Source organism: Neovison vison, chromosome X (genome assembly GCF_020171115.1).
Source record: "Neovison vison isolate M4711 chromosome X, ASM_NN_V1, whole genome shotgun sequence".
Lineage (NCBI taxonomy): Eukaryota > Metazoa > Chordata > Mammalia > Carnivora > Mustelidae > Neogale > Neogale vison.
Window position 1 is genome coordinate 67324949 of NC_058105.1, and position 25554 is coordinate 67350502.

The window sequence follows — 25554 nt, forward strand, 5'->3', positions numbered from 1 at the left end:
AGTTACAGCTTCTACTAATCAAGAATAAACAAATTCCAAATTGTATCAAAATACTTAACTGATAGGTAATAAATGATAATAAGAACATGAAAGCAACATTTCCGTGGAAGAACTGTAATATGGATAATCTATCAATTAATCTCAGTGTTCATAATTATGACAGTTTTCAAAAATAAAGGGAGAGAGGTTAGAGCTAAGATTGTGGCATACTAGGAGGACCCAAGGTTCATCTTGTCCCTCAAACACAACTATATAACTAACAAATCATTTTAAATGCCCCAGACATCAATCTGAAGACTTACAGAACAAATTGCACAACTAAAGGGAGAGAAGAAACCACATCGAAGAAGACAGGAAGTATGGAGATTTGGTTGAGGGAAGAAACAGATCAAAGATACAGGTTAGAAGCTGTGGCTGTGGAGAAAGATGAGAGAGGAGCACACAGTGGAATGCACAAGGAGAAATCCCCAAAGCCACTCACCGGGAAAACAAGAAGGGCTGATTTTCATGAGTTCTTGCAACCAGGAAGGCTTAAAGACTAACATTTTGAAGGTCAGCAGGCAGGGCTGGGATAGAGCCCTAAGGGCACTGCCTACTCCTGGAGATAAGGTAGGCTAAAAACCTAGGGGCACATGGCATGGAAATAATGAAATGAAGAACTCTTGGGGCACATGGTGGGGGTGGGGGGAAGATTATTTGACTTTTCTTGGAGTGCGTCCCTTACAGGCAGAGTTCAGGGAGATGTCTCTCTTAGTGACAAATGAGTTGGCCAGAGTCACTTCTGTCCCTAGCTCCTCAGCATAAACACAGAGACACCTGTATAAAGCAACAATGGTAGCAACTTGCTTATACCATGTCCCAAACCCCTGTGCTCCAGCAGTACTGCCTTTCTTGGTGAAGCCTGTCTCAGTCTAGGGTGACAGGCCCCCTTCCTCAGGAGACCAGCAGAAAACCCTGCAACACCAGATCTCCTGACCAGAGAGGTCTTCAGCTCTAGTGGAAGCAGTAGCAGGTCTCATTTCACAAGCAGACCAGAGCACACCTAGTTAAAACTCACCACAGTTTGGCCAAGGACTAAACACTGTCCACTACAGGCAAGGAGAGCCTTTGTAGATGACTAGCCTGAAGGATAGAGCAGCCAAAACAAAAGAGCTACTCCCAGAAGTGCCACGCTCTCGACACTCTATGACCTCTTCTACATAAAGCCATTCCTCTCAGGAACAGGAAACGTAATTGGCTCTTTTAACACATGGAAGTTAGAGACAGAGACAAGATGCCAAGGAAGTGGGATTCATTCCAAATGAAAGAACAAGATAAGGTCACAGACAGAGATCTATGCAGAACAGATACAAGTACCATGCCTGATGGAAAATTTCAAGCAACAATCATAAGGATATTTGCTAGGCTTGAGAAAAGACTGGACCTAATCTTACACCTAAAGGAACTACAAAAAGAACAAAAAACAAAGCCTAAAGCCAGTAGAAGGAGGGATAGTAATAAAGATTAAAATGGAAAGAAATGATACAGAAAATAAAAAACAACAGAACAGATCAATGTAACCAGGAGTTGTTTCTTAAAAAAACATAAAAAAATTGATAACCCCCTGGGCAGACTTACCAAAAATCAAAGTGAAAGGAGCCAAACTAATAAAATCACAAGTAAGAGAGGAGATATCACAACTCATACCACAAAAATCCAAACAATTCTAACAGACTATGATGAAAAAATAAATGGCAAAAAGTTGGACCACCTGGAAGACATAAATTCCTAGAAACATAAACTACCATAACTGAAACAGGAACAAATAGAAAGCTTGAAAAGACGAATAACAAGCAATCAAAAAATTCCCAACAAACAAAAGTCCAGGGCCAGATGATTTCCCAGGGGGAATTCTATAAAGAAGTGTTAATACCTATTCTTCTCAAACAATTTTAAAAAACAGAATTGGAAGGAAAACTTCCAAATTCATTCCATCGGGCCAGCATTACCCTGATACCAAAACCAGATAAAGACTCCACTAAAAAAGAGAATTACAGGCCAATGTCCCCAGTGAACAAGGGTACAAAAATTTTCAATAAAATACTAGGAAATTGAAGAGCACCTGGGTGGCTTGGTCAGTTAAGCAGTTACCTTCAGCTCAGGTCATGATCTTGGGGTCCTGCAACTGAGGCCATGTAGGGCTCCCCGCTCAGCAGCTAGTCTGCTTCTCCCTCTTCCTCGGCCCCTCCCTCCTGCTTGTGCTTACTCTCTCTCACATAAAATCTTTTAGAAAAAACACTAGGAAATCAAACCCAACTGTACATTAAATGAATCATTCACCATGATCAAGTGGAGTTTATTCCTGGGTTGCAAGGGTGGTTCAAAAATCCCAAATCAATCAAGATGATATACCACTCTAATAAAAGAAAGGACAAGAATGATATGATCCTTTGAGTAGATTCAGGAAAATCACTTGACAAAGTACAGTGACCATTTTTTGAGAAAAACCCTCAACAAAGTAGGGACTGAGGGAACGTACCTCAACATCATAAAGACTATTTACAAAAAAAACCCAGAGCTAATATCCTCCTCAGTGGGGAAAAACTGATAGCTTTTCCTCTATGGTCAGAAACAAGACAGGGATATCCATAAGATAGTACTGGAAGTTTCAGCCTCAGCAAACAGACAAGAAAAGGAAATAAAAGGCATCCAGATCAGCAAAGAAGAATTCAAATTTGCACTATTGCACACGACACGATACCCTATATAGAAAATCCAAAAGACTCCACAAAAAATTGCTAGAATTAATACATGAATTCAGTCAAGTCTCAGGATCCAAAATCAACATATAGAAATCTGTTGCATTTCTATACACTAATAATGAACCAGCAGAAAGAGAAACCAAGGAATCAATCCCATTTACAACTGCAGCAAAAACCACAAGATACCTAGGAATAAACCTAACCAAAGAGGCAAAATCTGTGCTGTGAGAAGTATAAAACACTGATGAAAGAAATTGAAGATGCCACAAAGAAATGAAAAGACATTCCATGCTCATGGATTGGAAGAACAAATATTGTTGAAATGTCTATACCACCCAAAGCAATCTATACATTTAATGCAATCCCTATCAAAATGATATCAGCATTTTTCACAGAGCTAGAACAACCAATCCTAAAATTTGTATGAAACCAGAAAAGGCCCAAATAGGCAAAGCAACCTTGAAAACGAAAAGCAAGGCTCATAGCATCATAATTTCAGACTTCAAGCTGCATTACAAACTTGTATTCATCAAGACAATATGGTACCAGCATAGAAACAGGCACACACACACACACACACATATACACATATATTTGGTCATAAAAATAATGAAATCTTGCCATTGAAATATGGGTGGAGCTACAGAGTGTTATGCTAAGCGAAAAAGTCAGAGAAAGACAAATACCATATGATTTCACTCATATGTGGAATTTAAGAAACGAGACAAATGATCATAGGGGGAAACAAAACGAGGTAAACTGGGAAACAGACTCTTAACTATAGAGAACAAACTGATGGTTACGAGAGGGGACATGGGGTGAGGGATGGGTTAAATAGGTGATGGGGATAAAGGACGGCACTTGTGATAAGCATTGGGTGTTGTATGTAAGTGTTGAATCCCTAAATTCTATACCTGAAACTAATATTACACTGTATGTTAAGTAATATAAAGTGAATTTAAATAAAAACTTAAAAACTAAAAACAAAGGGAAAATATAAGGAAGTCCTTCTAGCATTCTTAGGCTTTACATTCCCCTGTACACCAGCTTTTCCTTCCTCTCCCCTAATCATTGCTGACGTCCATCAGCTTTGGTTCTAAGATAGTGCCTGCTGTTCTTTCTGGATTTTCTGGAGCAGAGGCCCAAAACAGCTGCCTATGGGGCTGTGAGAGTATAACTATTCAAGTCATCAGCCAGAACCACTGTTAACATGTTTAATATCAATGCAAAATGAGATCAGGATTTTACAAGTTTCAGAACACATTGATTCTACAGTGGTTTATCTTCAGAGGCCTAAATATGAACACATACAAATCTTAAGGATTTAAAAAATATCATGGTATTTTTAACTTTCATACATCTACAGGTGACAAGTTTGTGAAAGAACTCCTTTCCAAACTGACTGAAATACGCAAATTAAAAATGCAGCAATTTAATATACTGATTCACCATGAAACTTAGCAAGAAACTGTTCTTTCCCCCATACCTCAGAAAGACCACCACAAATTCCTTTTTAGGGCATCAATGGCATTAACAGTACTCCCCCATCAGCATCCAGACAGACCTGGTTCAATCCATCTGTGTAAATTAATGTTACAGTTCTGTGGTTGGAAATGCTCACCATCTTCTTCACTGAATTATACTTGGCAAGGCACCTACCAACAATGTACACGATGGGAAGTAAGCCATAAAGAACATAATGGCTTGACTAAAGAACTAACCATATACTCTGGGTCTGCTAATTGAGTGAGGATATTAACAGAAATGTAAAATTTTAGGAGGCATTCTTTCTTCGCCCTCTCCAAGTTACCAGCACATATGGTACTGGGAAGTAAAGAGTAGAAGAAGGTGATGACAGCCATATACACAAACTCTCCCTAAAAATGAAAGCAAACTAAAGAAAATGCAAACTATAGCGGGCCAAAGACCAGACTCGCATTTGGGTTTTATTTGTGGCGGCAAACACCACCAAACTGTAAGGTTCAAAAATCAGGAAACAGGTTTGGGGTACCTGGGTGCCTCAGTCAGTTAAGCATCCAACTCTTTTTTAATTTTTTTTAAAAGATTTTATTTATTTATTTGACACAGAGAGATCACAAGTAGGCAGAGAGGCAGGCAGAGAAAGAGGAAGGGAAGCAGGCTTCCTGCTGAGCAGAGAGCCCGATGCGGGGCTCGATCCCAGGACCCTGAGATCATGACCTGAGCCAAAGGCAGCGGCTTAACCCACTGAGCCACCCAGGTGCCCCAAGCATCCAACTCTTGATCGCAGCACAGGTCTTGATTTCTGGGTCGTGAGGTCAAGCCCCACACTAGGCTCCATGCTGGGTGTGGAGCCTACTTAAAAAAAATATTAGGTAACAGTTTCAATGCACTAAGGGATCATCAACTTGCATAAGAGTATTATTAAAATATTTTCTAAGAGTTGTGTGTGCTTCCCTGTCGAATTTAGTGCCAACAGTTAAATAATCAAATAAATTAAATAAACCTCAAATATTTCCTTTTTACTATACTCTTTTCCAAAAATTACAAAACACAATTTTCTCTACCATTCCTCAAGTGAATTAGTAAACAAGTAGAAACTCAAAACATGGACTGTAATATTACACAAGGTAATTAATTTTCCTTTAGCAACTCAGTCTGTCCCAAAGTATTTCTGTCCAAAATGTGTTGGTGCGACAGGATGAACTTCAGTAGTTAAAATTGTGATCTCTGGAAACTCCTGAATGATTGATTTGGCACCTTTAAAAAATAAAAGGAGAGTGTCTGTAATGGAATGACTTTTTGCTAATATTAGCTGGAATTCAGGAATTTTAGTCATTAGTTATAATATAGACAGCAGACAAAAAGCAATGACCTTTTAATACCTAGTCAGACTTGATTAATCTCTTAGTTTATGTGTCTAATACCTGAAAAGTTAGACAATCATCACACACCTCCACTAGCTCACTAATAAACTCTTAGAATCAAACTGTTTCATATCCAGGATTTTAAAAATACATTCAGTTATAGGAACTTTCTCCCTGAAAAGTCTTTGTTTTGTTTCATTTTAAAGGCAGAGGAATAGAGCGAATACAATCTTTTCCAGAAACAGGATAGTATATTAAGATAATGGCTTCTCAACCAGAACACTGTGAAACAAGGGTAAAAACATCTTTGGTATGTCAGAGTGAGCTAGCTTTCAGAAGTTAAGACTCTAGCTTTGGGGGTTGCAGGGAAACCGATGAGCTAAGATGCTTGCCAAACTAAAAAACCATAGCAATGTAGCCACAAAATAAGATTTTTTTCATCTACCATGTCAAAGAATAGTATACCATTCTAATGTATGCTCTTAGAATTAATACTTACTATTGGGCAGGAAGCCCAATAATTATTTGGTTATCTCAAAGTTTACAGTGCCACCTCTGCTGTATATAAATAGATGACCAAGGAAATTGCCCTTTGTCTCCATCAACACTTGAACTACAGGTGAATTTTTATTATGAAATGACAAAATAAGCAATGGCCTGCAGAAAGCAGCCCTCCCAACTGCATACACTGTAGCCCCTTCAAGGTTGGCTGAGACTCGAAGCCTTCGGAAATGAGGAAACACCCTAACTAGAAGCCACATATTTCTCTTTTTTTTCAATTAAGAAACAAATACAAATTCACTGTCAAACACTTGGAAAATACAAAAAAAGCTTAAAAAAATAAAATTAATTGCTTAGAGTCCCCAAATCCTATGATAACCACCATTAATATAGTATGTATTTTATGAAAATTGAAATAGTACTGTGTATCTGTCTAGCCTCTCAGGCTAAGGAAAGACTCATCAGGAAAGACTCATGTTAAATCCAAGTCTGATTTTGGTAGTCATAAGAGTCATAACTTGCATAAGTCATCTCTAAACTTGGTGGTAGCATTTAATGTTATTCTAATGCTGTTATTTTTTGACATACTTTCTTAAATTTACATATAGCTTTTTCGATGTTATTAAACATTTTTCAAAAACATGATTTAAAAGTTATGTAATGAGGGGAGGAGTCAAGATGGCGGAGAAGTAGCAGGCTGAGACTACCTCAGCTAGCCGGGATCAGCTAGAGAGCTTATCTAAAGATTGCAAACACCTGCAAATCCATCGGCAGATCGAAGAGAAGAAGAACAGCAATTCTAGAAACAGAAAAACAACCACTTTCTGAAAGGTAGGACTGGCGGAGAAGTGAATCCAAAGCGACGGGAAGATAGACCCCGGGGGGAGGGGTCGGCTCCCGGCAAGCGGCGGAGCAACGGAGCACAAAATCAGGACTTTAAAAGACTGTTCCGCTGAGGGACATCGCTCCGGAGGCTAAACCGGGGCGAAGCCCACGCGGGTTCAGCGTGACCTCAGGTCCCGTGGGGTCACAGAAGGATCGGGGGTGTCTGAGTGTCGCAGAGCTTGAGGATATTGGAACGGGAAAGCCGGCTGCAGAGACAGAGCCGACAGTAAGCTCGCAGCTCGGAGTTGCCTTGAACCGGTCGCAAGCTCGGTGAGCTCGGAGCACGGCCGGAGGTTGGGCAGACGCGAGTTACTAGGAGCTGTACCCTGAGGACGCACTGGGGAGCGGGGCCCCGGGCTCTCGGCTCCTCCAGGCCGGAGACCAGGAGGCCGCCATTTGTATTCCCGTCCTCCGGGACTCTACGGAAAGCGCTCAGGGAACAAAAGCTCCTGAAAGCAAAGCCGAGCAGATCACTCAGCCCGGCCCCTGGTAAGGGCGGTGTAATTCCGCCTGGGGCAAAGACACTTGAGAATCACTACAACAGGCCCCTCCCCCAGAAGATCAACAAGAAATCCAGGCAAGACCAAGTTCACCTACCAAGGAGTGCAGTTTCAATACCAAGGAGAGAGGAGCAGATTTCCGGAGGAGGAGAAAACAAACCATGGAACTCATGGCTTTCTGCCTGTGACTTTTTAGTCTTGCAGTTAATTTAATTTTTTTCTTTTTCATTTTTTTTTCTCTTCTTCTGCTAAAATTTTTTATAACTTTTACCCTTTTCTTTTTAACGTTTTTTAACTAGATTATCTAATATAAATATATTTTTCTTTTTTATACTTTAATTTATTCATTTTCTTTTTTTTTAATTCTTTTTTTTTCTTTCTTTATTTTTGAACCTCTTTTTATCCCCAAATCAGAAGAGATCCTAATCTCTTCAATCTTTTTTTTTCTTAATTCTTTTTTAAATTCTTGATTGAATTTTTAAATCAATCTCTTTTTTTTAATTCTTTTTTTCTTTTATTTCTTTCTTTCTTTTTGAACCTCTTTTTATCCCCAAATCAGAAGAGATCCCAATCAGAAGAGATAGGGAGATCCCAATCAAAGGAGATCCCAATCAGAGGAGATCCCTCACCCAATCGTGAGGGGGGAGAAATCCCCCCTCACGATTTGGGATCTCTTCTGATTTGGTTAAAGCATATTTTCCTGGGATTGTTGCCACCCTTTTAGTATTTTACTTGCTCCTTCATATACTCTTAGCTGGACAAAATGACAAGACGGAAAAATTCACAACAAAAAAAAGAACAAGAGGCAGTACCGAAGGCTAGGGACCTAATCAATACAGACATTGGTAATATGTCAGATCTAGAGTTCAAAATGACAATTCTCAAGGTTATAGCTGGGCTTGAAAAAGGCATGGAAGATATTAGAGAAACCCTCTCCAGAGATATAAAAGCTCTTTCTGGAGAAATAAAAGAACTAAAATCTAACCAAGTTGAAATCAAAAAAGCTATTAATGAAGTTCAATCAAAAATGGAGGCTCTCACTGCTAGGATAAATGAGGCAGAAGAAAGAATTAGCGATATAGAAGACCAAATGACAGAGAATAAAGAAGCTGAGCAAAAGAGGGACAAACAGCTACTGGACCATGAGGGGAGAATTCGAGAGATAAGTGACACCATAAGACGAAACAACATTAGAATAATTGGGATTCCAGAAGAAGAAGAAAGAGAGAGGGGAGCAGAAGGTATACTGGAGAGAATTATTGGGGAGAATTTCCCCAATATGGCAAAGGGAACGAGCATCAAAATTCAGGAGGTTCAGAGAACTCCCCTCAAAATCAATAAAAATAGGCCCACACCCCGTCACCTAATAGTAAAATTTACAAGCCTCAGTGACAAAGAGCAAATCCTGAAAGCAGCCCGGGAAAAGAAGTCTGTAACATACAATGGTAAAAGTATTAGATTGGCAGCTGACTTATCCACAGAGACCTGGCAGGCCAGAAAGAGCTGGCATGATATTTTCAGAGCACTAAACGAGAAAAACATGCAGCCAAGAATACTATATCCAGCTAGGCTATCATTGAAAATAGAAGGAGAGATTAAAAGCTTCCAGGACAAACAAAAACTGAAGGAATTTGCAAACACCAAACCAGCTCTACAGGAAATACTGAAAGGGGCCTCTAAGCAAAGAGAGAGCCTACAAGTGGTAGATCAGAAAGGAACAGAGACAATATACAGTAACAGTCACCTTACAGGCATTACAATGGCACTAAAATCATATCTCTCAATAGTTACCCTGAATGTTAATGGGCTAAATGCCCCAATCAAAAGACACAGGGTATCAGAATGGATAAAAAAACAAAACCCATCTATATGTTGCCTCCAAGAAACTCATTTTAAACCCGAAGACACCTCCAGACTTAAAGTGAGGGGGTGGAAAAGAATTTACCATGCTAATGGACATCAGAAAAAAGCAGGAGTGGCAATCCTTATATCAGATCAATTAGATTTTAAGCCAAAGACTATAATAAGAGATGAGGAAGGACACTATATCATACTCAAAGGGTCTGTCCAACAAGAAGATCTAACAATTTTAAATATCTATGCCCCCAACGTGGGCGCAGCCAACTATATAAACCAATTAATAACAAAATCAAAGAAACACATCAACAATAATACAATAATAGTAGGGGACTTTAACACTCCCCTCACTGAAATGGACAGATCATCCAAGCAAAAGATCAACAGGGAAATAAAAGCCTTAAATGATACACTAGATGAGATGGACATCACAGATATATTCAGAACATTTCATCCCAAAGCAACAGAATACACATTCTTCTCTAGTGCACATGGAACATTCTCCAAAATAGATCACATCCTCGGTCCTAAATCAGGACTCAACTGGTATCAAAAGATTGGGATCATTCCCTGCATATTTTCAGACCACAATGCTCTGAAGCTAGAGCTCAACCACAAGAGGAAGTTTGGAAAGAACACAAATACATGGAGACTAAACAGCATCCTTCTAAAGAATGAATGGGTCAACCGGGAAATTAAAGAAGAATTGAAAAAAATCATGGAAACAAATGATAATGAAAACACAACAGTTCAAAATCTGTGGGACACAACAAAGGCAGTCCTGAGAGGAAAATATATAGCGGTACAAGCTTTTCTCAAGAAACAAGAAAGGTCTCAGGTACACAACCTAACCCTACACCTAAAGGAGCTGGAGAAAGAACAAGAAAGAAACCCTAAGCCCAGCAGGAGAAGAGAAATCATAAAGATCAGAGCAGAAATCAATGAAATAGAAACCAAAAAAACAATAGAACAAATCAACCAAACTAGGAGCTGGTTCTTTGAAAGAATTAATAAAATTCATAAACCCTTGGCCAGACTTATCAAAAAGAAAAGAGAAAGGACCCAAATAAATAAAATCATGAATGAAAGAGGAGAGATCACAACTAATACCAAAGAAATACAAACTATTATAAGAACATACTATGAGCAACTCTACGCCAACAAATTTGACAATCTGGAAGAAATGGATGCATTCCTAGAAACATATAAACTACCAAAATTGAACCAGGAAGAAATAGAAAGCCTGAACAGACCCATAACCAGTAAGGATATTGAAACAGTCATTAAAAATCTCCAAACAAACAAAAGCCCAGGGCCAGATGGCTTCCCGGGGGAATTCTACCAAACATTTAAAGAAGAACTAATTCCTATTCTCCTGAAACTGTTCCAAAAAATAGAAATGGAAGGAAAACTCCCAAACTCATTTTATGAGGCCAGCATCACCTTGATCCCAAAACCAGACAAGGATCCCATCAAAAAAGAGAGCTATAGACCAATATCCTTGATGAACACAGATGCAAAAATTCTCACCAAAATACTAGCCAATAGGATTCAACAGTACATTAAAAGGATTATTCACCACGACCAAGTGGGATTTATCCCAGGGCTGCAAGGTTGGTTCAACATCCGCAAATCAGTCAATGTGATACAACACATCAATAAAAGAAAGAACAAGAACCATATGATACTCTCAATAGATGCTGAAAAAGCATTTGACAAAGTACAGCACCCCTTCCTGATCAAAACCCTTCAAAGTGTAGGGATAGAGGGCACATACCTCAATATCATCAAAGCCATCTATGAAAAACCCACTGCAAATATCATTCTCAATGGAGAAAAACTGAAAGCTTTTCCACTAAGGTCAGGAACACGGCAGGGATGTCCATTATCACCACTGCTATTCAACATAGTACTAGAAGTCCTAGCCTCAGCAATCAGACAACAGAAGGAAATTAAAGGCATCCAAATCGGCAAAGAAGAAGTCAAATTATCACTCTTTGCAGATGATATGATACTCTATGTGGAAAACCCAAAAGACTCCACTCCAAAACTGCTAGAACTTATACAGGAATTCAGTAAAGTGTCAGGATATAAAATCAATGCACAGAAATCAGTTGCATTTCTCTACACCAACAACAAGACAGAAGAAAGAGAAATTAAGGAGTCAATCCCATTTACAATTGCACCCCAAACCATAAGATACCTAGGAATAAACCTAACCAAAGAGGCTAAGAATCTATACTCAGAAAACTATAAAGTACTCATGAAAGAAATTGAGGAAGACACAAAGAAATGGAAAAATGTTCCATGCTCCTGGATTGGAAGAATAAATATTGTGAAAATGTCTATGCTACCTAAAACAATCTACACATTTAATGCAATTCCTATCAAAGTACCATCCATCTTTTTCAAAGAAATGGAACAAATAATTTTAAAATTTATATGGAACCAGAAAAGACCTCGAATAGCCAAAGGGATATTGACAAACAAAGCCAAAGTTGGTGGCATCACAATTCCGGACTTCAAGCTCTATTACAAAGCTGTCATCATCAAGACAGCATGGTACTGGCACAAAAACAGACACATAGACCAATGGAACAGAATAGAGAGCCCAGAAATAGACCCTCAACTCTATGGTCAACTAATCTTCGACAAAGCAGGAAAGAATGTCCAATGGAAAAAAGACAGCCTCTTCAATAAATGGTGTTGGGAAAATTGGACAGCCACGTGCAGAAAAATGAAATTGGACCATTTCCTTACACCACACACAAAAATAGATTCAAAATGGATTAAGGACCTCAATGTGAGAAAGGAATCCATCAAAATCCTTGAGTAGAACACAGGCAGCAACCTCTTCGACCTCAGCCGCAGCAACATCTTCCTAGGAACATCGCCAAAGGCAAGGGAAGCAAAGGCAAAAATGAACTTTTGGGATTTCATCAAAATCCAAAGCTTTTGCACAGCAAAGGAAACAGTTAACAAAACCAAAAGACAACTGACAGAATGGGAGAAGATATTTGCAAACGACATATCAGATAAAGGACTAGTGTCCAAAATCTATAAGGAACTTAGCAAACTCAACACCCAAAGAACAAATAATCCAATCAAGAAATGGGCAGAGGACATGAACAGACGTTTCTGCAAAGAAGACATCCAGATGGCCAACAGACACATGAAAAAGTGCTCCATATCACTCGGCATCAGGGAAATACAAATCAAAACCACAATGAGATATCACCTCACAGCAGTCAGAATGGCTAAAATCAACAAGTCAGGAAATGACAGATGCTGGCGAGGATGCGGAGAAAGGGGAACCCTCCTACACTGTTGGTGGGAATGCAAGCTGGTGCAACCACTCTGGAAAACAGCATGGAGGTTCCTCAAAATGTTGAAAATAGAACTGCCCTATGATCCAGCAATTGCACTACTGGGAATTTACCCTGAAGATACAAACGTAGTGATCCAAAGGGGCACGTGCACCCGAATGTTTATAGCAGCAATGTCCACAATAGCCAAACTATGGAAAGAACCTAGATGTCCATCAACAGATGAATGGATCAAGAAGATGTGGTATATATACACAATGGAATACTATGCAGCCATCAAAAGAAATGAAATCTTGCCATTTGCGACAACATGGATGGAACTAGAGCGTATCATGCTTAGCGAAATAAGTCAAGCGGAGAAAGACAAATATCATATGATCTCCCTGATATGAGGAAGTGGTGATGCAACATGGGGGCTTAAGTGGGTAGGAGAAGAATCCATGAAACAAGATGGGATAGGGAGGGAGACAAACCATAAGTGACTCTTAATCTCACGAAACAAACTGTGGGTTGCTGGGGGGACGGGGGTTGGGAGAAGGGGGGTAGGGTTATGGACATTGGGAAGGATATGTGCTTTTGGGTAAATTGGAAGGAGAGATGAACCATGAGAGACTATGGACTCTGAAAAACAATCTGAGGGGTTGAAGTGGCGGGGGGGTGGGTGGTTGGGGTACCAGGTGGTGGGTATTATGGAGGGCACGGCTTGCATGGAGCACTGGGTGTGGTGAAAAAAAAATGAATACTGTTTTTCTGAAAATAAATAAATTGGAAGAAAAAAAAATAAAAGTTATGTAATATTACATCCTTGGAATATATATTTATTTAATCATTTCTTTATTATAAGCCATTTACATACTTTCAAGTTTTTTCTTACACTAAAAATAACTCTGCAGTGACTATCCTAAGGGCTAAATTTCTACATGCACATATGATTATTTTCTTAGGATACTTTTCACAATTATCCTAGATTATATGGCAAAAAACTAGGGCCTTAGCTTCCAAAGGAAATGGAGAACACACAGTTCTACCCTTTATGCCCTCTGAGCAGAAGCAGAACTTAGAAAACTTCTGCTCTTTGCTTCATGCTGCAAAGTTTATGCAGCAAGACCAGAGGGCTAACGAACCTCAAGTTCCTTGCTGTTTGGGAGCAGTTCTCAGGCTCAAGTGAGAAGTCAGGAGAAACAGGGACACTTCAGCCGTGTGCAGGCTCTACCCAAACAGGGATACCAGGAAAACAATTACAATCCCCTTCAAAGGGGTTAGTTCATACTTTCCCATTTGAATTTGAACATAAAGTATATAAAAATACTTTATCACCAAGCTGAGAGATGATAAACAAAAGTTATAAACTACCAAAATTCGATTTAGATTTAAGGGGAAAGTAGAAATCAACTTTTCTTCACAATGAGAGTCTGGACAGATACATACCTACCCAACCCATGACTATCTGGAGCCCCAGACATGCTGAACTCACCATGAGGAGTAGAGAACAGACTGAGTAGGATGATAACACTGGGTTGAACTCCATGTTCTATAAGAACCTTTACAGCTTCAATTACAGTATTTCCAGTGCCTGAAATCAAATGACAACCAAATGCATTAGCAACTTGAACATTTATCTCAAAACGTCTTTGAAGTTTCTTTGAAGTAGAGGCAGTTTGGTAATCCAACATAAGGCACTAGGCAAAGCTTCATTTGAAGGTACCTGTTCTTTATCAATGACGTCCTCTTTTTTTTTTAAAGATTTTATTTATCTCTTTATTTATTTCCAAGAGAGAGAGAAAGAGAGAGAGAGAGAGGAGTGTGATGCTGAGCTTGATCTCAAGACCCTGAGATCGTGACCTGCACCGAAACCAAGAGTTGGACGCTTAAGAGACTGAGCTACCCAGGCACCCCATCCATAATGTTATTTTCAATAATGGACATGACACACATACTTTTCAGTTTTCAAATGCACAACAAACCCTAAATTCATTCAGTATTTGAGATATCAAATCTGACACTCAACCTCCACCACCAACCCTGGGAGACAATACCGTGTGTGATCTGAATAAGCTTATAAATCAGAATAGGAGAAAAAATATTACTTTCAGAAAGGATAAATCCTTGAGAAATTCATTGCTACATTAATTGGGCTACAGAAGGGACATATTTCAATATATTTTTTGTGTCTGTATACTTTGCCTCATTAGATCCTTTGCTTCAGTGTTTTCACTCATTTTAAAACAAAAGCTCTTTGGAGCTACTAAAGTTTATTTAGACAATGTATATGCTCTTATTACACAATAAAAATACTGCCCAGGGAAACTCCAAATGCAACTGAGAAAAACACATTTAGAAATGGTTTTGCCTTTATATAAGGGTACCTAAATGGCAGTCACTAAGTTGAACTGATTTAAACCCTAAGCAAAGTATACAAATTAAACTCCAGCCACTCACTGAGAATTGGATACATCAGAAGGACTTTTCTCCGGTAAATGTCTGGGGGGAACTTGGCATAATACACTTTGGCTCTTTGTGTCTCTTCATCACTCTGAATCAGGATCTTTCCAATTCGTATGGATCGACAACAGTCTCGTAAACCTTGTTCCATTGCTTCACCTTGAAGAAGGAAAATTTCAAAAAAAAGGGGGGGGGAGATAGAATTAAAGTCCAAAAACAGACCAAAGCAGAGTGTGTGACTATTATTAATACAAGAAGGACATTGTCAAGATGGGAGCAATTCTTCTTAAGCTAAGAGCTTTTATTTCTGATATGCTCTTATTTTATACTTAGTGCAGGTCAATTAAACTAGATTAAGTCCTGGTCAATGAAAGTAGGATAAACTAGTTTTATTGCTCACTTTCAAGTTTTACGGATGTCACACTTCCATGAATACAAAAAATACAGTGTTTTGTTAGGCTGCTCCCTGAGCTTTTCCAATTATCAGGACCATTTTATTCCTATTACTTTAAGGAAGGCTTTAAACCACTTCAACCTGTTATTTTCATCTGAAAAAACAATACAGAAGATTTATGGAGGAATTGGGTTACAGATCAAGGTGACATTAGGAGATATCACTGCAGCCCAGCAATGAGTTCAATGGCAGAAGTTTGCCAGCAAACAGTGAAAAAAGTATACCGTTCCCTCCCTTCCCCCCAAGAACCATAACCAACACTACTACTAACCTCTTGGTTTCTGAACAGCTATTTTTTAGTCTAAATTCCTTTCAGGAAGTGCTTGCCAAAAGTGAATCATTCTCATACCACCTTCCAGATTTTAGGTTATATCAGAATTCTATCTGTACTGTTACTTAATATTATTCTTTAACTATTTTCATTTACACCTATTTTAAGAGGAAAGTGTCTATCCCTGGTGTAAACTTAAAACATAGTTTCTAATCTATATGAAAATCATTCAACGGGGCGCCTGGGTGGCTCAGTGGGTTAAACCGCTGCCTTCGGCTCAGGTCATGATCTCAGGGTCCTGGGATCGAGTCCCACATCGGGCTCTCTGCTCAGCAGGGAGCCTGCTTCCTCCTCTCTCTCTCTGCCTGCCTCTCTGCCTACTTGTAATCTCTCTCTGTCAAATAAATAAATAAAATCTTTAAAAAAAAAAAAAAGAAAATCATTCAATAACAAATAATGTTAAAAAATAACCCTTGTCTCTGCACTACCCCAAGGTAATCTGCCATATTTTAGGGGTTTGAGGATGCTGCTGCCTTTAGGGCAGGTACTAGACTAAAATAGAAGAAAAAAATGCCTTAAAAACCCATCTCCATTGTCTTCACCAGTTTTAAAATGTTAAATAACATTGTCCTGAAAATTCTTTCATTGCTTAAAAGCAACATTCTTTAAAAAAAGGGAACTTACAGCTCCTATTCTACTTGACATATTCAATTGTTCACAAACAGAAATTCACAGCCAGAGTAAAGGCAATGCTTACATGTGGAAAAAAAAATCCATCTGTCTCCAGTGCAAGCAAGCGAGGCTTCCACTGAACCTTGGATCTTGTGCAAAAGTTTAGTTAGTTAGCTACCAAATGGAAGTAATCATCCCCATGGAAAAAGTAGACATACTAATTACAGGCATGTGATTTTGTTGCACAAAGGTTGGTTTAAAAGAGTAATCAGTTGGACTCAAATACAAATATAACATTTATAATACCAGCAACTGGAAATACCTAGAGTTAATAACAGATAAGTGTTTTTGCTATATGGCCACATACACTGTGGAGGCCAAGAAAAACAAGGCTGTACCCACCTCGAGTCTAGCCCTGACATAAGTACAGCCATCTTGGCAAAGCAAAAGCTGGCACCTTGCTCCCCCTCTCCACCCGCTCCCCTCCCCTTGGTAGTATGTGTGACATTCCTCAGCCACCCCTGGCTGCCCTAAAAGAAAAACAAATAGTTAACTTGCAAAGATCACAATTCTTCAAGACAGGAGTCTCCCTCGGTTTACAAATGTCCTAGTGATTCACAACAAAGAAACTATCTTCTCAATAGCCCAATTTCAAGAGACAAATAACTCAGTTCCTTAAGCCCTAATGTCGCCCTCCCCACCATAAAACTGAAGGAGGCTGAGGCAGAAGGAAATGTAAATAAAGTTAAATTTCTTCTAAACCTAAATCTCACTAACAAGGACACTTGATGGGAGAAATGTGAAACTTTATCTCTAGACCTCCAAGATAGTGTCAGCAATCATTCCCCAGCATATGACCCACTGATAGACATCTAAAGGGTCTCACGAGAAGATTTTTATTACTGGTAATGAATAACCTTTTCCCCAGACAACAGCTAGCCCATCAAGGTCCTGGAGACCTTGCTTCCAAAATTCCTTAGAGACTTACATCATCCATAACCCCCTTTTGTCTTCACCCACTGCTGAGTCTACCTCTACTCTGCCTTTTAAAAACCCTGACTGTAATCTGGCTCAGGGTCCAAGTCCCTACTCTGCTGTGTCGGGTATACTTGGGCCCAAGCTTAAGCTTGCTGAATAAACCCTCGTGTGATTGCATCAGTGCTTGGCTCCTTGGTGGTCTCTCAGACACAAAAACTCGGGCATAACAACACATCAAATATAAAACTAAACACACTGAATAAGTCATTCAGGCCATCTCCGGATCAGGTAGGACTGTTCCCTACAAAAGAAATTTAAAAAAAAAAATTTCTCCAGTCAGGTATTCAAAGTTCCACAGGTCCAAATTTGTGCCATATTCCATCAGTCTTCAAGCTGCCCTGTTCTCCTCAAGATAGTACCATCTCATCCTCCTATCCTACCCTGAATTTCTCTGAAAGAAGGCTTGCCCGTGGGGATAGGCCACATAGAGTAGATGCTCTGCAGTTAAAATTAGTCAAACTCAGCAACATGTAGGCCATGATCCAAGGCACTGTGAGGATATACAACATAGGTGGTGAGATTTAAGTCAAGTCAGGCTGCAATTATGACAGACAAGCCCACCTCTCTCCTGGAAAACGACTGTTTTTATGCATGCAAAGAAACAAGAATCACATATATGCAAACCTACCGCTTCTCATTATGCTGACCCCACAATTTCCCTTCTCAAATTTCACTCCTTCATACTTGTACCCTGTTGGGGAATAAAATCAAAGAATTTATCTCTCATTACTGGAAGTATCCACTTATTTTTAAAGTGCCTGTAGTTTAAAGCCAATGGGTACAAAGCAACCCTTGTCTAGACATTCTGTATAACCTCTTAGGTTCCCTCTGAAAGTAATGAGAAGGCATGATTTTTCAATTATTTCTTAATTCTTCATAAAAAACCTGTGGAGATAATTGGGAGACACAGGCTTCGTTGAGTAGGAACAGGACATATGATGACATGATATTCACACACACATTCCTCAAATTGAATTCAGAGAGGAATCACTCCTCTCTGAACACTATAAACATCATCAATTCAAACTGGGAGCTCACTGTGATGCACAGGAGAGAGCCTCCTCATTCCACCCCTTTTATGAGCTCCTATTCTGCCTTTAAAAGCAGGAGACAAAGGCTGAGATTGTTACCAAGACTTGCTCAACCATTGGTGCCATCCTGAATTGGATCAATTATGATGCAACAAGCTCAGCCCCTAATTTTCATAAAGTCAACCACTGAATAGAACAGCTTCCATTATTTACTAGAGAACAAAATCAGAATTTTAAATCCCTGAAATAGGGATCTTCAGCTGTGTTCTATTAAAGTAAAACAAAGTACTCTCTCCAGATGTCATCATTTTTAGTTTCCTTTGTCTTTTTTACTTCTCATTCTTTTACTTGGAATCTCAATGCCAAACCAACCTACCCCTTTATTAACACCAGCAGCTTCCCCACAGAGGTGAAGATAAGCTGCTAGCCATTCTTAACTCTTGTCCCAATGGGCTGTCATAAAGGCAACACCTGCATGCTAAAGAATATTTATTAACCTTTAACTTGAATTGACAAGCAAGCCATTAACAAAAAGTCACCCATATAAATTTCTTTACTAAACATCTCTGAGTTTATTAAGTTGTTTAAAAGAACAGCTCCACCTAGACTCCTCATTTTGGATACTGATTTACTCAGATCGCTTTTTTTTCCCCATTTCCCCCTAACTTCCAGAACTTTCAAGACAAGAATCTGAGAGTAACAACCCTTGTTACCTGTTGGAGTGGTCACCATGCATTCTTTATATGGCAGCTGATTCAATCCCTCTTCCACAACCAGTCTGATCTAAAGAGTCAAAAGAAGAAGTTGAGAACCTGCTAAGTCTAGTGTTAGCTGTTAGCTTTAGGAGCTGAGCACTAGGCACAAAGTCAGTAACACAACAGGCAAGGGTTTAGCTTATGGAAGTAGGTAGGGGGCCCCCTAACACAGGTTAGATGCAGAAACAGATCCAAATGCTAGGCTGCTTGCTGGTAAGTATCGAACCTCCGGTAGGCACATGATTGCCACCAAAAGGCTCAAGTATGCCTTCTGATACGAATTCACTTAGGCCAGCCGATATTACAAGAGATGCAGAACTACAAGTGACAAGAGTCATCCTTAGATGCAACAGACTTCCTTTTTGAATTTTTAAAAAATTTAACTATGTTCTGTTAGTCACCATTCAGTACACCATTAGTTTTGTTTTGTTTTGTTTTGTTTTTTTCCAATTTATTTATTTTCAGAAAAACAGTATTCATTATTTTTTCACCACACCCAGTGCTCCATGCAAGCTATGCCCTCTATAATACCCACCACCTGGTATACCCCAACCTCCCACCCCCCCGCCACTTCAAACCCCTCAGATTGTTTTTCAGAGTCCATAGTCTCTCATGGTTCATCTCCCCTTCCAATTTACCCAAAAGCACATACCCTCCCCAATGTCCATAACCCTACTCCCCTTCTCCCAACCCCCCTCCCCCCAGCAACCCACAGTTTGTTTCATGAGATTAAGAGTCACTTATGGTTTGTCTCCCTCCCTATCCCATCTTGTTTCATGGATTCTTCTCCTACCCACTTAAGCCCCCATGTTGCATCACCACTTCCTCATATCAGGGAGACACCATTAGTTTTTGATGTAGTGTGCCATGATTCATCATTTGCATATAACACCCAGTGCTCCTTGCAATTCGTGCCTTCCTTAATACCCATCACCAGGCTCACCCATCCCCCCACCCCTCTGCCCTCTAAAACCCTCAGTTTGTTTCCTGGAGTCTATACCCTCTTGTGGTTCATCTCCCCCTCTGACTCTCCTGCCCTTCATTTTTTTTCCTTCCTTCTCCTAATGTCCTCCATGCTATTCCTTATGTTCCTTCTGGTAACTCTGAAAATAGTGCCCACTGGGAACTTCTCTGCCTTGTTTAGTACTTTGAAATTAAGTTGGATTCTTTTTAACAAAGGCTTGCCATAATGCAAATAAAACCTGAAACTTCTCAGGAGGAAATAAATGAATGGATGGGGCTGGATCAATTTCCTGAGCTTGAAGTAGGAGCCAGTAGAATGCCCTGGGGATTCTCGGCTTAAAAATAAGGGCTTCTAATGATCTTATTGTGTGGTACAGAGGAAAGAATACATCAGAGCTACTAGGAATAGCCTCCAAAACCCAAATATGATACTCCTATGAGCACCCAGAGCCCACCACAATTAAGATAGTGTCTGCAATGCACATTTTCTCTAATCAATACTTCATTATTGATTAAGAATTAGGAACAGCAGGGAGAAACACCATGTTCTATCACTACAACACAACACCCTGCTGCCATTAAAATGATCAATGCTAAATGGGCCAGCACTTTGTCAGCCTGAAACACCAGGAACCTGATGAATACTGTATATGTATGCACACTCATCTCTAGCCACCACCTTCTGTGGAGGTGAATGTTTCTCAGGTGCGAGCTGAAGGGAAGAAAAGGAACCTTTTCTTTGGATAGCTGAGATCTCTTAGTAACACTTTTTTTTAAAGATTTGTATATTTCTTAGAGAGAGAGAGAGAGTTTGGGGGAGGGAGTGGACAGAGGACAGTCTCAAGCAGACTCCCCGCTGAGCGTGGAGCTTGAGATAGGACTTGATCTCATGGGCATGAGATCACGATCTGAGCCAAAATCAAGAGTCAGGCACTTAATGGACACCTGAGCCACCCAGGCACCCCTCCCAGGAACACTCTCCTAAAGTGTCTTGCCTCCTGCCAGTCTCCTGCAACTCTGGAACAGAAATTAGTATGTCCAAGCCTTATGGGAGAACATAAAACCAGCAAAAGGATGACTAAATATAACGAACTCAAGATCTGAGTGCCAGGGAAGCCAATCCTGACAAATCCAGGATAGAATCAATGTCAACTATAATGGGACCCTTGTGCTAGGACAGTGTACAAGAAATCCTCAATACCGGAAACCTAAATAGCTCCAGTCCCTACCACAACCACAAAAGACCCTCCACACACTCTCCTGGTATCAGAACCTTCAAAGCCAGAGAGGTCCAAATTACCATTGCCTCGTGTCAATTGTCATGGGTCCTCATTACATGATTTGATTAAGATATAACACCTGCCCTTTCAAGTATTTTACAATAACCATGAACTTAACTCCTTCCTTCCACAGACAAAAGGCAAAGAAAGCAAAAGAAAGAGGAACCATTTTTTACTAATGAACACCAACATTTGTTTTCTCCACAGCAGCCAATGACAGAAGTTCCTTCCTTCTTGAACCCCTTCCTTTGGTTTGATTAAAGCATAAAGACAGAATGACCTAACTATAACTCCAGAAGTGCCAACTACACTGACCTTGATGCAGTCCAAGTGTTATTACTGCCTCTGGAAGCTCAAATGATTGTAAATAGAAGTGGCCTCTGAACTAGGAATACTTAAGGCCACAAGCCCAAAAGGAGCTGCCTATACTCCTTAGGAATTAATATTTCCTGAGGGAAAATCAAAATGGAAAGTTTCATGCCTTCCCCCCCAACATTCCCTTTAATAATCTATCTTCTATTCTTTGATTACACCTCTAAGGTTAAGAAGCCACTTTTTTCTTTCCCAAACTAAATACTGACAACAGCATTTCAAATGTAAACTCCATGAAATCAGGGACAATGTCTGTATTCTGGACTGCTGTATCTCCTCCCTCTGTAACACAGCCCAGCCAAGGGCCTGACTGGAGTTCAGTATATATTTCATCAATGATGAATAATGAATAGCAACAGGAGAAAATGTATCAACCTTATTCCAAGCCCTGAACACACTTAGATGTAAACACAAAAAGGAAATGCAGTGCTTTACCTGAAAACAACCCAAATCGGCCTGAGACCCTCTCAGACCTCATCAGCTAAACTGAACTGGGCTTATCAGAAAGGATGAACACTGACATTGACATGCATGGAACTGGAGGGTATTATGCTGATTGAAATCAGTCAAGCAGAGAAAGACAATTATCATGTGCTTTCACTCTTTTGTGTGGAATATTAAGAAACAGCACAGAGGATCATAAGGAAATGGAGGCAAAACTGAATGGGAAGTCATCAGAGAGGGAGACAAACCATTAGAGACTCTTAACCAGAGGAAACAAACTGAGGGTTGCTGGAGGAGAGGTGGGAGGGATGGGGTAACTGGGCGATGGGCATTAAGGAGGGCACATGATGGGATGAGCACTGGGTGTTATATGCAACTAATGAATTACTGAACTCTACATTTGAAACTAATCGTGTATTATATGTTGGCTAATTGAATTTAAATTAAAAAAATTTTGATTCAAAAAACTTTTCCTTCACAAATTTAAAATAAATTAATTAATTAACTGAATTGGGCTTGGCCAATCCTTAACAGGAAGTCCCTGAGGGAAGCATACACAGTCCAACTTAGCATTCCACATGTGAGAATAGTACAGAAAAGGCAAAATAAATGTCCCCCCGAGGTAAGTTACAAGAGGGGATATTAGTGTTTCTCTATTAAATGAATTATCACAAGGGTAACTACTAGATCTCCTTACATCTTTGGTTTTCTTTTAATGTACTTTCACTGCCCAAAGATGACATATTTAAGGGTTGCCAAGATCTACTTGAGAGGTAGAAGTACTTCAGAATAAACTCAGAATGAGTTCATGGGCAACGCTTTTGAGGTGAAAGAGACTGAGGCACAGCTTTAATGAAGGGGTAGAATCAATACTTCAGAAGCCTGCCAGGATGATGACTACTTGGCATGATCTCTCTAACCCCCCAGAATTCTCTAGAACAAAAAAGTCACTTGGCCTACTGTGATTATATCACTAGGAACAATGAAACAAAAATGGAAAGTCTCCACCTACCAGACGATCCGCAGAAAACATGAAGTCCCCTCTACTGGCTGTCCTAGAAAGAAAGTAGTATAAATTTTAGTCCAGATTAGAGCTTTAAGGGAAAATATTACTTAACACATATAGTAACAATGCTATTAAGACCTATCACATACTAAAGGCCTAAAAGATAACATGTACAAACTATCACTGAAGCAAGATATTTTTCACTAGAATACAGGAACTTAAATGGAATGACATCCTACTTAATGCTGTCTATAATGCACTCTGTACTTAATGCTGTCTATAAAGCACCTTAAAATTTCAATAGAGGCAGAACACCTGGGTGGCTCAGTTGGTTAAGCATCAGCCTTCGGCTCAGGTCATGAACCTGGAGTCCTAGGATTGAGGCCCCCATCAGGCTCCCTGCTTGGCGGGGAACATGATTCTCCCCCTCCCTCTGCTCCCCCGCTCCTGTGCACATATGCAAGCTCTCTTTCTCTCTTTCTCTCAAATAAATAAATAAAATCTTAAAAAAGAACCTACTAGAAGAATTCTCTAGTGTGCTGGAAGATATCCTCCCCTGGGAAAATTACAACTTCAATTTCCACAGCAGAAATTGCCATGTGATCACTCTCTCCTACTTCTTTTTATTCCAAATAAACTTGATAGCTCCCCGCCTTTTATTGACAAAAACCATTTTTAACAACTACACTCGTGCACACATGCACTAGGTGTACAAAGATTTACTTATAAAGCTTTTCTTAAAAGGTCTGAAAATTACATCAGGTGCCTAATATTATAAATATATTACTTCCATCTTTCCCACAGGTCACTATCCTTTAAAAACTTCCTTGGTGCCAAGTATTAAGCATATTTGGTGCATTATCTGATCTATTCCTCACACAACCTTAAGAGGTAGATTCCACTGTAAGGGCCTACTTAGCCAGAGCGACTCCATCTTGGTTAAATAGCCATTTTGTTGTTTATGCAGTAAACTTAGATTGACCTTGCCCCCCCCCACAGAGGAATTTACTTAGAAAAAGTCTGGGAAACCAGTAAAATATGGCCGACCAGCCCCTGATAACAGAGCCCATATACCAGGACGTGTCAGGTCAGGGGAGATAACAGAGCCCAGAATGCAAGGATGAGTCAAGCCAGGTGGAGACATCCAATCAGTAAAGCACCTCCCTAACCACCAATGAATGTGGGCCCCGCAACTGGGCACCTTTTGGGTGCCAATTCTGACCAGAGTGATAGGCTAGTTCAAATAGCTACTATAGGGTGAATTATAATTCAACTCACCACCTGTGTGTGGCCAGGCTCAAAAACCACATGGCCTTTGATCTAAAAAAGTTAGTCTGTGAGGCTGGGAGGGGTCACCTTCTGTGTAAGAGGCAGCCCCGACTGGTCGGTTTGATTCTTGGTGCTGGCACAAAATAAAGCTTTACTTGACCCTCGCTTTGTATCAGTCTCACTCCTTTGATCACAGACCCCAATGGGGGCTTGTCCGGGATTAAACGACAAGAACTGAGCCAGCATCAGAGTTTCTGGGAAAAGTCTCTGGAGGCAAGATCTCAATATTTTATTCTGTGAGATCCAGTCTGTCTGTCTGTCTGGTTGCGGAGCTCCAGGGTATGGCCCACCGGGGAGAAGCTGGACGCAGCATTGTTCCCCAGGGCTGGAGTGGATGTAGGGATGGCCCAGCCCTCTTCTGGTAGATTGCCAGGGGTTTGAGTCCCCCTAGGCATTCAGGGTACCTAGAAAATCCCCACCAGCGGGTGTTTGTAGGGGACCGAGAAGATCCCCACCAGCTGCTGGGTCTGTGGTTGTCTTTGTCCTGTCTTTTTGTTGTCTGTTGTGTTGTTCGTTTGTAGGGGACAGAGAAAATCCCCACCAGCGAGTGTTTACAGGGGACTGAGAAAATCCCCACCGGCGGCAGGTTCTAGGTAAGGGCTGCTGGGTCTGCAGTTGTATTTGTCTTGTCTTTTTGTTGTCTGTTATGTTGTTTGCTGTGCTTGAAACGGGGCAAGCAGAGAGTAAGGGCACTCTGATTTTCATCTCTCCGTTCCTCCTAATAGGTGTGGGGCTTCTCCCTCACTCATTTCATGTGTTAATGGCTATAACTGGAGCCAACTGTGGTTAATCTAACTCAAGACAGAGACTTTAAGGAATATTCCCAAGTAGCTGCCGAAAC

General features: G+C 40.2%; 1 protein-coding gene across 3 annotated transcripts in view; it reads right to left on the minus strand.

Moving 5' to 3' along the window:
- Nucleotides 1-25554, minus strand: part of UPRT (uracil phosphoribosyltransferase homolog) — an 87133-nt gene that overhangs the window by 40513 nt on the left and 21066 nt on the right. For 2 of the 3 annotated variants that reach the window (XM_044235926.1, XM_044235927.1), the window contains exons 2-6: nt 23391-23433; nt 19278-19347; nt 18162-18224; nt 15096-15257; nt 14131-14229 (exon numbers count right to left, since the gene is read on the minus strand). In XM_044235926.1, the coding sequence (XP_044091861.1) occupies nt 14131-14229; nt 15096-15257; nt 18162-18224; nt 19278-19347; nt 23391-23433 (437 nt within the window). Of the gene's footprint in view, nt 1-4793; nt 5481-14130; nt 14230-15095; nt 15258-18161; nt 18225-19277; nt 19348-23390; nt 23434-25554 lie in introns of those variants that run through there. The other variant, XM_044235925.1, reaches the window with a different exon arrangement.